The 16,529-nt window shown below is 35.5% G+C and overlaps 1 protein-coding gene across 2 annotated transcripts in view; it reads right to left on the bottom strand.

The window, feature by feature from the left end:
* Positions 1–16,529, bottom strand: part of NOX4 (NADPH oxidase 4) — a 191,628-nt gene that overhangs the window by 106,519 nt on the left and 68,580 nt on the right. For both annotated transcript variants that reach the window (XM_066370534.1, XM_066370543.1), the window contains exons 9-11: positions 6,172–6,388; positions 3,548–3,712; positions 3,356–3,418 (exon numbers count right to left, since the gene is read on the bottom strand). In XM_066370534.1, coding sequence (XP_066226631.1) covers positions 3,356–3,418; positions 3,548–3,712; positions 6,172–6,388 — 445 coding nt within the window. The remainder of the gene's footprint in view (positions 1–3,355; positions 3,419–3,547; positions 3,713–6,171; positions 6,389–16,529) is intronic.

A 16,529-nucleotide genomic window follows, 5' to 3' on the forward strand; every position in this document is an offset into this window, starting at 1 on the left:
GCCAACCGGCCAGGGCCAACTGTACCCACTTTTTAGTAGGAATCAGCACATGGGAAATTATTTTGTTTTGCTTTGTTTCATTTCAAAGGAACCCTTAAGGGAACTATCCAGTGAAATGTTGAGGAAGCATGCATTTTACGTGTAAGTGCCAAATAGAACTAATTAAACAAAAAGAAGGGAATTGGCAAGAAAAGATAGTGTAATTAATAAACAGAAACCTCATTTAAATTTGAGCTGTCAAGGCCTGTAGGGGAAGCTCTCACAATTATCTCAAACAGGAAGAGACATACTTTTCATCTCCAGCAGAAAGATGGTTTTCTACTCAACTACTCCAGCAGGAAGAAGTAGGGTCTTCTCCTTGCCCAGCAACCAACCAGCCAATTAAAGACTGTTACAGTTCAGCCAATGAAAAGCCACCTCAGCCTGACCTGTGGTGGTGCAGTGGATAAAGTGTGGACCTGCAATGCTGAGGTTGCCCATTCAAAACACTAGGCTTGCCTGGTCAAGGCATGTATGGGAGTTGATGCTTCTTGCTCTGCCCCCTCCTCTCTAAAATAAGTAAATAAAATCATTAAAAAAAAGAATAAAAAAAGAAAAGAAAAGCCACTGCACTTCAAACTCCCAGTCACCTCCAATGCACTCTTTGTTTATAACAATGGCTCTGAATTGCCCTTTTTCTCTATAAAGAAAGTTACTCAGCTTTGGTTTTTAGACTTGCATGTGGTTCACCATTAGACTACATGTCCCAAATTGTAATTCTTTATTGTTCCTCAATAAACTCAGTTTTCCAGAAACATTATCAGGCTGTTTATTTAAGGTCAATGATAGTAAATTAACAAAAGAGCATAATGTAAAATTTAGCCTAAAAATATTTTCTCTACTCAAATTCACTTTTAGACAGCTTCAAAATTTGCCTCTTTTCCCTTTTATGAACACAGAAGCTCCCTTGGTGGATTGCGTGAGTGAGCCAGCTATCAATTCCTCCAAATCTGGGACGGCTGCAAACCATTTCCTAAGCCTGTACACAGTTTGTGGTACAAAGATAGTCAGATAAAATAAAAACTTATAAATTCCAAGTATCCAATCTCTTTGCCTCCATCCAACTCCTGAACTTGTCTTTCTTGATATAAGAGGATGTTATTTATTTCATTAATGCCAAACTACATTTTCTTTTTTAAAAATTAAATTTATTGGGTGACATTGGTTAATAAAATTCTATAGGTTTCAAGAGTACAATTCTATGGTACATCATCTGTGTATTGTATTGTGTGCCCGCCACCCAAAATCAACTCTTTTCTATCACCCTTTTATCACCCTTCTTTCTAGTAACCAACATAATGTTTTCTTATCATTAATAAATTTACTAGCCTGACCAGGTGGTGGCGCAGTGGATAGAGCCTCGGACTGGGATGCCAAGGACCCAGGTTCGAGACCCCGAGGTCACCAGCTTGAGCACAGGCTCATTTGGTTTGAGCAAAGCTCACCAGCTTGAACGCAAGGTCGCTGTCTCGAGCAAGGGGTTACTCAGTCTGCTGAAAGCCCGCAGTCAAGGCACATATGAGAAAGCAATCAATGAACAATTAAGGTGTCGCAATGCGCAACAAAAAACTAATGATGATGCTTCTCATCTCTGCATTCCTGTCTGTCTGTCCCTGCCTATTCCTCTCACTGACTCTCTGTCTCTGTAAAAGGAAAATAAATAAATAAATAAATTTACTACAAATGAACAGAATGCAACATTTGAAGCAGTAAAACAAAAATATTATTTTCTTTAAAGAATTGCTATTATTTAGTCAAATAACTTCTGAGTTTTCTCTAAGCATTTGACACTCCCTTTCTGTTTCTTTTATCCCTTAAATAGAGATTTTTCTAGGCTAGCTCTCTTCACAAGTACATGTTCTGAAGGGCACATCAAATTTAATAGCAGTTCCAGTCCTAGTAAACCCCCACCTTACATCTCAGCCCTCATTTCAAACTGATTATTTATCTGCCCGCCACCATAATTTCAATTTTATTTGCATGTATCAAGCATATATTTAAACACACAGTCCTGTTCTCAGTTTCCTTTGTTATAAACTGAATAAAATATTAATTCCCATCATCAATGGGGAATATTAAATACGTTGTAAAATATTATGCAATCATTAAGAAAAAATGAGGCATATAAAAATATAGTAACATGAAAGTTTGCTCATAATATATTTTTGAGTGTAAAGAGAAAATTATAAAAGAAATCACTCAGCAAACATGCCAAACAGCTATATATGCTAAATTATACAGGAAATATACCAGGAAGTATTATATGTTAAACTAGGAAAAATAATTTGGAAAGAGGGAAAATGAGACTAAGTTCCTATTTTACCTTATTTACTTGTGAATTGTTTTCTCTTTTATAATGGCTCATGCCACTTGTATAATGCATAAAATAATATTAAACAATGAGCTAAAAATATTTGGTGATGCCATTATTTTATTAGATACCAGTCCCACCCCCATTATATAATATATACCATTTTACTTTTCTGAATTTATTTTCCTTTTCCTCCTCCATACACAGCATGGGTGCCAGTTACACTGAACTTTTTCTAGTCTAAACACTGCATGGGTTTTTTTATTCCTTCACCTCAATTCAGAATACATTCTTTTTTCCTTAAATTCAATCTCTCTAAAGAAAATCATGCACATATTATACTTTGGTACATCCTTCATGAAAGACAAAGTACAAATACCAAGAAAAGTTTCTATACTTTGAATCAATAAGATTTAAGTTTAAATATATTACCTTTTGAATTTTAAAATGGTAGAAAATAATACGTAATAAATAGTTACAAAGTTTCTGAACAAATAATTACATTTCTTTGTAAAAAAGATGTTTTACCTAAATATTAAGGATATTGTGACAGCCCTGAGTAACTTTTTTTTTTTTTTTTTTTGCATTTTCTTTTCTGAAGCTGGAAACAGGGAGAGACAGTCAGACAGACTCCCGCATGCGCCCGACCGGGATCCACCCGGCACGCCCACCATGGGGCGACGCTCTGCCCACCAGGGGGCGATGCTCTGCCCATCCTGGGCGTCGCCATGTTGCGACCAGAGCCACTCTAGCGCCTGGGGCAGAGGCTGCGGGAGGGGAAGAGAGAGACAGAGAGGAAGGCGCGGCGGAGGGGTGGAGAAGCAAATGGGCGCTTCTCCTATGTGCCCTGGCCGGGAATCGAACCCGGGTCCTCCGCACGCTAGGCCGACGCTCTACCACTGAGCCAACCGGCCAGGGCCTGAGTAACTTTTTGAATGAGGAGAAGTACACATACACAAAAGGAAGATGTACATGTCTAAAAAAATCAAAGACCACATTTCTTACCATTGTGAGGGTAAATGGATGGTTCTCCAATGCAGATACACTGGGACAATGTAGAATTATATACTAAAAATAAAAATAAACAATTTTTAAATGACTGAGAAATTTCAAATATTTAAATGATGACACTAATCTGCTAATTTTCAAAAATTACATAATAAATGGTATTTTAAAAGTTGCTGAATGATGACTCACCTGGCCAGGTCTTGCTTTAAAATTTTCTTTGACCATTCGAATTTCCATGACATCCGAGGGGTGACTTATGACCGAGATGATGGTGACTGGCTTATTACTCCGGATGCACCTGTAAAGCCTTTCAGCACAATACAGGCACAAAGGTCCAGAAATCCAAAGCCAAGTCTAACAGAGAATTTTTGAAATGCACTTTAAAAAATACTTTTGTATTATAAGATTCTTTATATCCTGCTCAATTATTTATTTCACACATTACATTGAAAATATTGTAATCTGTATTTTAAATAAAATACAAAGAAAAATAACAGATTTTCACACCAACTTATTCAAATAATAATATGGTATAAAAACAAAAGGTATAATAATGTCAAGATTCTACCCTCAAACCATTGCCCAGGGTACAGTTACCATCAGCAGTTAATCGTACATTGTTTCACATATCCTTCTGTGCACACAACACATATATAATGCATTCATACAATACTTTTCTCTACAGTGAGGTGAAAGAGAAGTTAAAAGCTCAATAAATTTGAAGATAATTTTAGAAAAAATACACTAATCAGATGTTTGTTAAAAAAAAAAAACCTGGGTCCTGGCCGGTTGGCTCAGTGGTAGAGTGTTGGTCTGGCGTGCGGGGGACCCGGGTTCGATTCCCGGCCAGGGCACATAGGAGAAGCGCCCATTTGCTTCTCCACCCCCCCCCACCTCCTTCCTCTCTGTCTCTCTCTTCCCCTCCCGCAGCCAAGGCTCCATTGGAGCAAAAATGGCCTGGGCGCTGGGGATGGCTCCTTGGCCTCTGCCCCAGGCACTGGAGTGGCTCTGGTCGCGGCAGAGCGACGCCCCGGAGGGGCAGAGTATCACCCCCTGGTGGGCAGAGCGTCGCCCCTGGTGGGCGTGCTGGGTGGATCCCTGTCGGGCACATGCGGGAGTCTGTCTGACTGTCTCTCCCCGTTTCCAGCTTCAGAAAAATACAAAAAAAGAAAAAAAAAAAACCTGGATATTTTAAATGCATAGTATATATGCATAATGTATATACATATACAAAATGTAAAATATGTGCACATATTTATAAATAGTATAGACAAGGCATGTTGTTTACAACTTATTTTTACATAATAATTATGAACAACTAAAGATGATAACATTTAGAATTTGGAAAGCGGAACAATTTCACAGAGCGGCTGGAGGGCTAGCCCTGATCGCAGGATAACTGCATACTCTGGGAAGTGCTGAAGCCTAGGTGGTTGACCTTCTTCCTACAAGTGCACGCTGTGTCTCCCTCAGCACTTGGAGGCCTCCAACCCAAACTTATTATAATGATCACTTTTTAAAACCTGATATACACAGTTATTCTAAACCTTCCTCTATCCCTGCAGACATTAATACAGTGTGTAAGCATCCCAGGACAAGCTCTGCAATCTGCAGCAGTCTTGCAACTTTGGGACAGTTTCTTACCCTCTAAGCATCAGATTGCACATAAGTAAAATGGGAGTTATAATACCTGTCCTGCCTAACACATAACAGAAAAGTTTGGAAAATTGTAAAGCTTTATAGAAATCTAGAGGATTATTATTAATAATAAACACAAGACTAACACACTCATCCCAAAGTCATCAACAGATCACTCTACCTTTTGATTCCCCTTTCTTCTTTTTTATTTTTAGTTAAATTTGTTGGGGAAACATTGGTTTATAACATTGTATACATTTCAGGTGTGTAACTTTATAATATAACATATCTGTATACTCTATTACTTGCTTACCACCTGAAGTCTAGTCTCTCATTATCCTGTATTTGACTGCCTTTACTCTTTTTCTAATTTACTCACTTTCTTCTTAAAAGAGGCACTCATCATCACTATTTCCCCTACTTCTACTTGGTACAGATGAAAATTATAGGGTATAATTCCCACATGGCAGCTCCCCCAGCCACAGAGGACAATTATGGCCATTATTAAACTATCCACTGGGTATTTGGGGAAGTTTTCCAAGAGCAAACATTTTACTCAAAGACCTAGTTCTGCACTCCACTTCTGCCACATATTAGTTTATAGAGTTGCTCGAGGAATTTTATGTGTTCAAGCAACAATTTCCCCATCAGAAAATTGAAGATAACAGTAATTGTTTCAAGGAGTTATTATGGCTATTAAAAAATTGTGCATGCAGTGCATTTTAGCACATTGCCTAGCAGAAAATATTAAGCAGTCAATAAATAAATTTTATAATTTAGTATTTATAATATTATACATAATATACCATATTATACTATACTATTACTATTATTAGTATTAGTTCTTTCACTACTGTTTTTATTATTTAACCTATTTTTCTCAATGGATAGGGAGAATATCTTTGTTACCTCTCTTGTGGCAAACAGTGCCATAAAATGCAAAGATCATATGGTTGGTTATATTCTGTAATGTCATAGGTCTTTCTCCTTGAACTGTCAGCTGCCTATAATGGAACAATAGGAAGTAACTTGCTATGGGTACATCCCAAAATGTTCTGTTCTGTAAGAAAAACTGCTTTACATACCTTCAAAAACATGTTTAAATGTAATGTTGATAAATTATTATGAGAATATAAACTTTGCAGAGACTATTCAACACATAAAATTAATCTGACCTGTGGAAAATTAGCTTGGAATCTGGGCTCTTCTGTACAAATCTTCACAGATGTGTTCAAAGTAACTTCATCTGGTCTTGAAAATTCTCCAGGGAAAGACTTATGAACATGTTCTGAGAGATACTCGGGTAGGTGAATATTCCGGTAGCGGGTTCCATTAAGATAGATGCAGCCAGGAGGGTGGGTATCTAAATTAGTCTGATACTTCAGTAAACCTCTAAAATAAATAAATAAATAAATAAATAAATAAATAAATAAATAAATAAAATCAGGAAAATAAAAAAGGCCTGAATTCAGGGGATACAGTATAAGAAAAGAACACGTCTTCTCGTTAACTTTACATAGTATTTATCCCAAAAGTATTTCTCATATATCTTACTTAAGAGCAATTGAGAAATTTCAACAAATTCTTTACTATTTGAATAAACCAAAAATATAGCTCCCTCTCCTTTTCAAAGCATGCTACAAATGTATGAAAGAGAAAAACACATATGATCTTTTTAAATTTTTTATCTGATAGCCTTTATTTCTAATCTATCAGGCATTAATACAATCGTATACAATTTTCCACTTCAATAAACACTATAGTGATGGGTACTTTTACTATATCTTCAAACACAAATAACAAGGTATAGGAATCATATTAGATTTGGCTAAGCCTGAATAAAACAGGCTAGTTTACAGAGAAATGTTAAACAAACATAACAACCAGAACTGAGAACTCATAACCAGAACTTAGAGTCTGAAGATAATTAAGGAATTCATAGCAATCAGACCATAAACCTGTTTTGTTTCCAATTTCTCCACAAACAAGATTATATAAAAGGCTCAAAATAATAAATCAGGCAGAAAAAGACTAAAATCCTAAAATCTCATTCTGATTGTTTCATATTTTGTGACATCTGAAGACAAGCCATTCAACTTTCTGTGTTTTATATTTCTTATCAATAAGGAGTACAGTAAGATCAACCTCATGGGGATAGTGGGTCAAACAACAAATTGTAGAGACATCAGTTCTTGGCATAAGAAGAAAAAAGTAAAATTTTGAAAAGCATTGACAATTTTCAATGTTTTATTTTAATTTTTAAAATATTAAAATATTTATTTAAAAAATTATTATTCCTGGTTGGCAAGAATATGTTTTTAAATTACCCTTCATGCTACCAAGTAATTAATTTTAGTACATTAATAAAGTATATTTTAGGTACATCATGGTTATAATGATTCTACAAAGATTATATTTTGAAACTATAATATGAATAACGATACTAAATAGATGCACATATAAAAGTTAGAAAAGCAATAGCCAAGATAGTCATGGGGGAATGCACCATCTATTCAACCTGATTATTCTTTTTCTCCCTTTTGCTTATGTTCAGTTTCCTTTCTCTCTTCTTCATATTCTACTTTCTTCCTTAGAACTAGTTATCATGAAGTCATCAGAGAGCATACAGTACATGTTTGGAGCATCTAAGTAGTGGGCTGTATTTTAAAATACTTATAATAGGCCAAATATGCCTTTTTTTAAAGTAATGCAGTAGATATGGCCTATGTACAAAATAAATTAATAGGTATTATACAAACATGAGCCAAGTACATAATCCTTTATAGAGTTCTAGTCATATAATGCAATTGTTGTGGCTTTATACTTGGAAAATCCATTAATTTGATTCAGCTTCTGTTACAAATGATTTACCCAAACCTGTTGTTTCTGTTGGCCCTCCTGAGGTGGTCAATGACAGGAGGGACCACCAAAAACCTCAGGTAGTTATTCTACTGGCCAGAAGTTGAGCAAACATTGGCATAGTGCAATTGGCACTATTCTAGGTAGTTCTACAAAGTTAAAAAAGGAGTAAAATCTGGCCCATAACCCTCTTGAAAATTATAATCTAGTGGAAGATATCTTGGGAGATGCTGAACATAAGTTAGACCACAGATAATAATTGGAATAGAATGTTTTGGCAATAGCTTAGTGCTATATGATAGACACCAGGTCTAATACAGAGCAATTTACACATATTTCACATTATCCTCACAACAGCTGAATTTTTTACAAAGTAAAATGCTATTTTAATTAAATAATACCCCAGGGTCACCAGCTAATAAGTGGGACAGCCAAGATTTGAATCCAGCTCTGACCCAAATTCTATGTTATTCACCTCTCCTCACACAGCATGTTAGTTCATCAGATTCTAACAACATATCTATTAAAAAGGTAAAAATAAAAGTATTAATATTTATTAAGAAAGTATGTAAGGAATTTTTAAACACCTATTTCTTACTTCACAATAATATAATCACACAAGGTAAATGTTTTTATTCCCATTACACAGAAAAGGTACCTAAGGCTTTGTCTGGATAAGAGATTAACTAAGTAGTAGTCAAAACATGGGATTCAGAAACCTCATATTCGTAACTCCAAAAACCTATATCATGCAAAACAAATCTATTGGTTAAAAAAGTAAAAGTCAAGAAAAGGAGTTCAAAGGAACAAAAATCTAGAAATAAGGTCAGATAGTGTGTGTGTGTGTGTGTGTGTGTGTGTGTGTGTGTGTGTGTGTGTGTGTAGGGGGATGAATATGTGGGATGTGTGTGTGTGTTGGAGGAGGGCTAATTAACATCAAGCAAAGGGATGTTATTTATTCCTTCTCCAAAGTTGTAACAGTGTTCAGGTGAACAAGACCTCATGTGCTAATGGTTTTTAGAACAACAAATGCTGTCACTATGCAGTACAGATCTTCATGCCAATTCAGTCAAACAAACAATGTTGCTGTTCTTGGTATATAAAACAGCACATAATATTCTAGAATCCCTTTCAATTCTGAGAAATTATGTATTTTAAACTACTCTCAAGGTAAATGGTACAGCCCACCTCTATCTTAAAACCCCATTAAAGTGTTCTTTTATTTGTCTTAGTTTGCAATTGTTGCCAACAAAAAAACATGTAAGAGAGAAAAGATCTATAGATAGACAATGAAAACCCACAAAAATGTCATTCAGGAAAAAAATAAATCAAGTATGAACTCTCAGATTATTTAGCTAAATCAAGTGGTAAGGATACACATGTGTGCACAAGAAAGGACGTGGGCCAATTTTGAACTCATTGAAAGGACAGGTATTGCGCATGTCAAACAGATGCTTGATGCTTCAATGCTTATTTTCATAAACTTAACAAATTTGTGTGATAAAGACCAGTGGCTCCATCTTTGAATGAGTGAAAACTTGTGGAGCTCTTAAGTGATCTGCCTAAGACCACACTGTCAATCAGTGGCCCAATCAGAGGCTGAGGCCATGCTCGTCTACCAGGCTTACTCACCCTACAGAATGCCTATCCCACTTACGAGCAATATTCTGAAATTAAAGACCAACGTATACACTGAATAAAAATTTACAGATATGCATGGTCAGCAAACCAATAATTTTGTTATTTTTCAAGTTCAATTAAACACAATAACTTACTTTTTCATTGTACTAGTAAAAAATAGAAGTGCTCATGTTTTTTGGAAATAATGCAGATATCTTAGAATTCTTATAATATAATATTTCTCTAAAATTATATTTTAAGCCCATTAAAATACTTTTATTCTGAAGAATTTTGAATAGAAATATAAACTAGATACTATGGATATTCGGATTGGTAGGTAAAAATCCAATATCATCTCTTCATTTACGTCATTGTGACCACATTGGCTACATTTGAGTTATACATGTGGTTTCTATGATTGTTTTGAATCCCCGGTACCTACATAATTTCAGCAGATATAACGTACTTATATTTTCTTAGGGATTAATGTTCTCTTCCCATACATAACAGAGCTGTAAGTGCCATGCAGCTCTGTGTCATATGCCAAACAATCCCGATCTTCCTTCTTGCCCCCTCCACCACTGCGACATTCATATTTTACATTTATTACTTTATTGCTTTGAACTTTATTATTTTAAGTGATGTGGCCCCTGCCATCAAGAAGCTTACAGTTTAACATGCTGATTACCAATAGAACTTTCCGTGATGGTGGAAGGAGTCTAAACCTCTGTCCTGTCTAACAGGGAAACCACGAGCTGCATCTGCGTACTGAGCAACTGAAATGTGGCTTGTGCAGGCAAAAAACATAACTCCTCATTTTATTTCATTTTAATTAGTTTAAATTGAATAGCCATGGCTTATTTATACCAGGCATGAGCATGAAAGCAACAATAACAAAAAAGCAAAATGAGTAATGCTATATAGATATTTAGTGAACTCTAGAGGGTAAGTGAGATAAACTTTAATTACGACATTCTGGAAAGGGCTTCATGGACAAAATCACGAAGGATGTAGAGGTTCCATTGGTTAGAGAATAGGAGATGGCACTGCAATGTGTGGGAGCACAATGAACAAAGGCACATGGTTTATTCCAAAATTAGTAGAAGGGATTGTGTCTTACTCATTTATATCAACCCCAAATGTTCATAGTCACTGCCAAACTTTGTTTGCCCTCCAGCAATTTTCTTGCACACAGGAAAGCTTCCATGCCTTTCAAGTGAATAGGCTTTAAAAGCAAATAAACACCACATAATTTGTTTGAATATAGCAAGTGTATCTACTAGCTACAAAGCAGGGAACATTCCTATATATCTGTATTGTATCTTTCAATTAAATGATACATAATTTGAAAGCAAAAAACAGGAAGGGAAAAAGATGTTAGTGAATGGTAAACAGAGAGTCTTCCCAAGTATTAGCAGTGACACCATCAGAGGTAGGAAAAGGAGGCTCGCAGAGCATGTAAGAATAGAAATGCTTATTTACCGATTTTTTTTAGTGATAGCGTACTGTGTTCCAAAGAGATTATAAAGTCTCCTTGGAATGTCTAGTCTTCTATCAGGAGAAATAAAAGATTTTATAGTGTATCAAAATACAAGGTTGGGCATGCTATTATTTTTGCACTCATAAGGATTTCAAGATGTGGTTTCAATATTCAACTGTGTTTCAAAAAACTAGATTTCTTTTCTTTTTTCTTAAAGAGGCATTATAGTTATAATACCATATTTTTAATGCCTGATGATGACAAAGTCATAAAAAATATTTTACTCAGAATAAATCCTAGTGGTTACAGCCTACAAAATCATAAAAAAAAAATTCATTATGTCTGACCAGTGGTGGCTCAGTGGATAAAGCGTCAACCTGGAATGCTGAGGTCGCCTGTTCCAAACCCCAGGGCTTGCCTGGTCAAGGCACATATGGGAGTTCATGCTTCCTGCTCCTCCCCCTTCTCTCTCTCTCTCTCCCTCTCTCTCTCTCTCTCCTCTCTCTCACTTTCTCTCCCCTCTCTAAAATGAATAAATAAAATCTTTAAAAATATATATTATGGCAAAAGTTAAATATCCCTGCTGAAAGGAGAATCGCAAAATCATCCACACTTCAATTGCATGTTATACTTTTCTAATAAATGCAGTGTCATTCATGCTACTTTTATGTTTGTGGTGATTTCAATCCTTTTATAAAGTGAAGAAAGAAAAGTCTTGTCCCATGAGGAAACTACTATTTTCGTAGTATGCTATAACACACAACATATTTCTATTCTTTACAGAAAAAGATAACTTCTTTCGCAAAGTTCCTTTTACTTTATTTCAAGTAAGAAAAAAGAGCTCAAGAAAATAGATTCAAATTCAATATTTCAAAACCCAATGAAATTCACTGGATTCTTTATTTCACTAGAGTGTACACTACATAAGGTCAAGAATTTGTCCTATGCCTTTGCTATTTTTCTGGTGCCTAGAACTGTGCCTATAATCAAAAAGTATGGTTCAGTGAATAGTCATTGAATAAATTAGTGAACTAAATATCTATAGACAACTTTTTGTGGTTGTTGTTGAAACATATGATTTGAGGAGTCATCTGTTTTTAACAAACAGTACTGAGTTTGAACTCATAGTCTAACTTCAAACAAAATGTCTAGATTTTGCAAATGGTATTTAATAAATTAAATCATGTACATACATCCACATATGTAAGAAATAGCATTAAATCAGTCTGCAACTTACATCATCCTTCTTCATCCTCCCATAATGCCAAGTCCAAACTGAGAACTTAGGGCTTCTCTGATCCTGAGACAATTCTAACCTAAACAGACAAGTTCTCAAGAGTCAATCCTACCTATTAGAAGCATCTAAAAATAGAATGCTTTTCTAAGCTAGGGATATAATGTGCCTCAAGGAAGCCTTAATCATCTAGGTCCTCAACAAACCAAGCCTTTTACTCTCATCCCCACTTTGTCTGGCCTAGCCAGGTTCTTGTCATTGCATCCCTTCCTGGGCTCTTGCTACTGACACCTGAGTGTACTGTAATCCTGCAGATTGATCTGAGCATATAAGTGTCTAGCTCCTACTGGTGTTGCTGCACAAGCTATGAGACTGGGCAACACAGACAGGGCTAGCATCGTGGGTGTGTGACCTGTGCAGTCTCATGGGACTCTGCTCTTAAAAAGGCCCCGTGATAGGTTCAATGCTCTATTGTCACCATCTTAAAATGCTTAATAATTTTTTTTTAAGTTTTTTTTTTTAATTTTTATTTATATAATCATTTTAGAGAGGAGAGAAAGAGGGGGTGAGGGGAAGAGAGAGAGAGAGAGAGAGAGGAGAGGAGAGAGAGACAGGGGGGAGGAGCTGGAAGCATCAACTCCCATATGTGCCTTGACCAGGCAAGCCCAGGGTTTCGAACCGGCCACCTCAGCATTTTCAGGTCGACACTTTATCCACTGCGCCACCACAGGTCAGGCCCGCTTAATAATTTTTGATCAAGAGGCCCCATATTTTTATTTTGCATTGAGACCCGTAAATTAAGCAGCCTGCCACTGACACTACGTAGCTAGCAAAACTAAACCTTGAAATATAAAAGCATAGGATCAAGACATGAACTGTCCCAAAATGTGTGAGATAAAATTGGTCAAACTTATTTTACTAAGTTTCTTCCACTAAAGAAGAAAGATAGTACCTATTACTCTACTATACTGGTATGTAAAACTAAAGATTTTGATTTCTCAGAAAAAAATAAATAAATAAGCATTCAGTATCTCTTAGCATTTCCTCTGCTTTCACACTTTACTAAAAAGGCAGTGAGAGATAAAACACTAATGTACTAAAAACATTTCTTAAGATAATGTATCCCTTGTTCCTTCTCCATCCTTCCCAACTTTCTCTTCCTGTACTTCCAGCCAGAACCACGTGCTATTATAAATAAGGTCCCAAGAGAAAAACTGAGGTTAAAATTATGTAAAAAATATTTGGTCTGAAGCTCACTATTTCTGTCCTAAAATGAGAATAAAGTAAATTCACAGCTTAGAAGATTAAAATTCATTAAAAAGTGAGTGTAGCTTATAGCACAAATGAATTTATGTACATAAAAATGCTCTTGTATACTACATCTGTCTATATATATGGTATCCTTAAGGGAGACAATACCATATGACTGCAATTCCCACCCCCATCTAGCTTTCAGAAAAAAAAAATATCTGCAGAAATAAATCTTTTTTTTTTTTTTTACATAAAAATGAACATTAATCCTATGATTAGGAAATTATAGTGGGAAACACATATATCTTAAAGGTCATAGTTTTATAATGTTATATTTTTTAACATATGGGAACTATGTAAATACTATTATGTGAGGGGATTTGAATTTCACATAAGAAAGACAATTCTCAGGAATTTTATTCATTCTATATATTTAAGTAAAAAAATTCAAACACCAAAAAGTGAAAGAAAACAAATAAAGAGAAATATATTTTTTTCCTTCTGTGTATCAAAGAATTTTTAGCCATAGAAGTACACAAAAATCCCCAAGCCGGTCTGCAATACAACCGAAATAGTCTAGACTTACTAGTAAATTCCTTTAGTACTGGAGCTGATAAACCAGTTTCCGTAATAACTTATTACCTGGATAACACTAAATATAAGTGACAGTCCCAAATTGAGAATCCAAGTTATATTTAAACAAATACCTGGATTACTTTTTATTACTATTTGCAATAAAAATTGGAAGAATATTGGAAGGGCCTAAAAGGACAACACATTCTTAGCTAATAGCCAATTAATACAATTATGCTTAATCCAGCAAATATGGAGTGATGACTTGTGAAAGAGATCCCATTGATAAAAGACAGATAAAAACATTCCTACCCTCAAAAACTTTAGTTCACCCAGGGTATGTCCTCAGCTGTATTTTCTCTTTTATATTGGAACTCATAGGTACACACTAGGGAGAGGCAGAAGAGAACAATAAAATTTTCCACTATTCAAGTACAACTTCAGTGATAAGGTGACTTTCTCTCTTTTACCTAAGGATTTATATAGTGTGTAATATTCTGCACTTCTGGATATATGGTGTTTATTTGAGCTTATCTTTCCCTTGGACATTTTCAAGGAGTATATATGCAGGTTCTTTCTTTTTTTCTTTTTTTCTATGCAAGTACCATCCTCATCCTTTTTATGTGTTGGTAGCAATGACAAGCACTATTCCGAGGCTTGGTAACAGACTTTTAAAAGTGTGGAAATCCGTACCCTGAATGAAGAGCTACAAAGACGCAGCATGGCAATGAAGAATACTGACCAGAGTGCCTCTTCCACTGTACATTTGTTGGCTCTAGTCTGACACCTAGCTTTTTTATTGTTATTTCCAAATTACGTGGAAGATTTTGGAGATTAATAATTCCACACAAATATACTTTAAGAAACAGTTATAAACTAATATCAAAAAGTGGGCATTTTCTTTTCATTCTATTTTCCTAAGGGACAAAATTTCACCTTCAAACCTTAGAATCTATATATATAACTTGTAACAAAATTGATTTTTTTATTCAAAACACACAAGCATACATACATGCACATTTACCAACTTATACAGATAAATTAGAATGATATCCTAGATTTTCACATGACATCAATATATTTTAATTTGTAAACAAAAGTACTTTCCAAACCATGAATAAATAATTCAATAACTCAAGAAACAGATAGAAATTAAATGCTTAGATTCTGAGGTCAGACTGTGGGTTCAATCCAAGCTCTACCAGGTATGAACTGGGTGGCTTTGGCTAGTCATTTTCAAGTTTGTATTTTAAATTTTTCAATCACAGTTCACATTTAATCGTCTTCTGTATCAGTTTCAGATGTACAGCAAAATGGCCGGAAAACCATGCACTTCACAGAGTGGTCCTCTCCCCCCCGCCCCGCCCCAACCTATCAAGGCCCATACATGTTTATCTTCATATTATTGACTATAACCCCTTTGCTACATCCACATCTCTGTGGCTATTCTGCAACTAGCAATTTGTCCTGCTTAATCCCTTCACCTTTTTCACCCACCCTGCCAATCTCCCTCCCCTCGGAGAGCTGTCTGTTCTCTGTATCTAATTTAACCTTCTGCGCCTCACTTTCTCATCTGCAAAATAAGAACAAAGATCATACTTACTTCATAGCGCTGTTTAATAAAAATGTATATATACATATGTATATAAAGTGCCAAGAACAGTACCGTAACGTATTAAATATTATCTAAATCTTGAAGTTATTATAAATAGTATTATTATGCTCTAAAATGATGGTGCAGTGCGATTCACAAGTCCATATCTATATTTTCCCACTAAGTTCTCTTTACAGTGCCTTCATGTGAGAATAAAATTGACCCAGTGGCTCTTATTTTTCCCACAAATTCATTGTCTTTAACTCTGGATAAAACTTAAGCAGGATATATAATATAATATAATGTAATACTTTAGCTGTCTAGTAAATATCTAGCTTCAAGGAGCCACATTCAGTTCAGTTACTTTCAACTTCTTTTGGGCCATGTACAGTTTTGAAATTAAGAGTAGGTATATATATGATATGTGTAGGTTTATATTTCAGAAATCCATGAATTCCCTGCATGTTTCCCTGAAACGAGTCCTAGAGATTATGAATCCAAATTGAGAACACCTACCCTGTTGGCAAAGTGGGACTTCGCAGTAGTAGTAATAAGCATCAAATTTACAATAATTATGTAAGACCCATCAAAAATTAAGCATCTAGAAAGTATTCAGAACAGATCATTTGCAAGTCATGGATAGTATACAAAAGATATAGCCATCTCATGGGCTCATAAATCCTCAGCCTTCTACCCACCATTTTAGAGGACATAGAATTACAATCTCTAAAGTAGGACAAGGCTAGGCAAATCTACCACGTTTATTATTTTAAGGTTCTGGGCTCCCAAATACCCATGTAGGATATTTAAGATAGGGCCTCTTTTTGTGTTTCTGGCTCTAGACCTACCTTAAAAGCAGTCCAGCAGCCTCCCTAGGACTAGGGAGCCTCCTCTATGCCTAGGAATAGGCAGAATAACCACA

Source organism: Saccopteryx leptura, chromosome 1 (genome assembly GCF_036850995.1).
Source record: "Saccopteryx leptura isolate mSacLep1 chromosome 1, mSacLep1_pri_phased_curated, whole genome shotgun sequence".
Classification (NCBI taxonomy): Eukaryota; Metazoa; Chordata; class Mammalia; order Chiroptera; family Emballonuridae; genus Saccopteryx; species Saccopteryx leptura.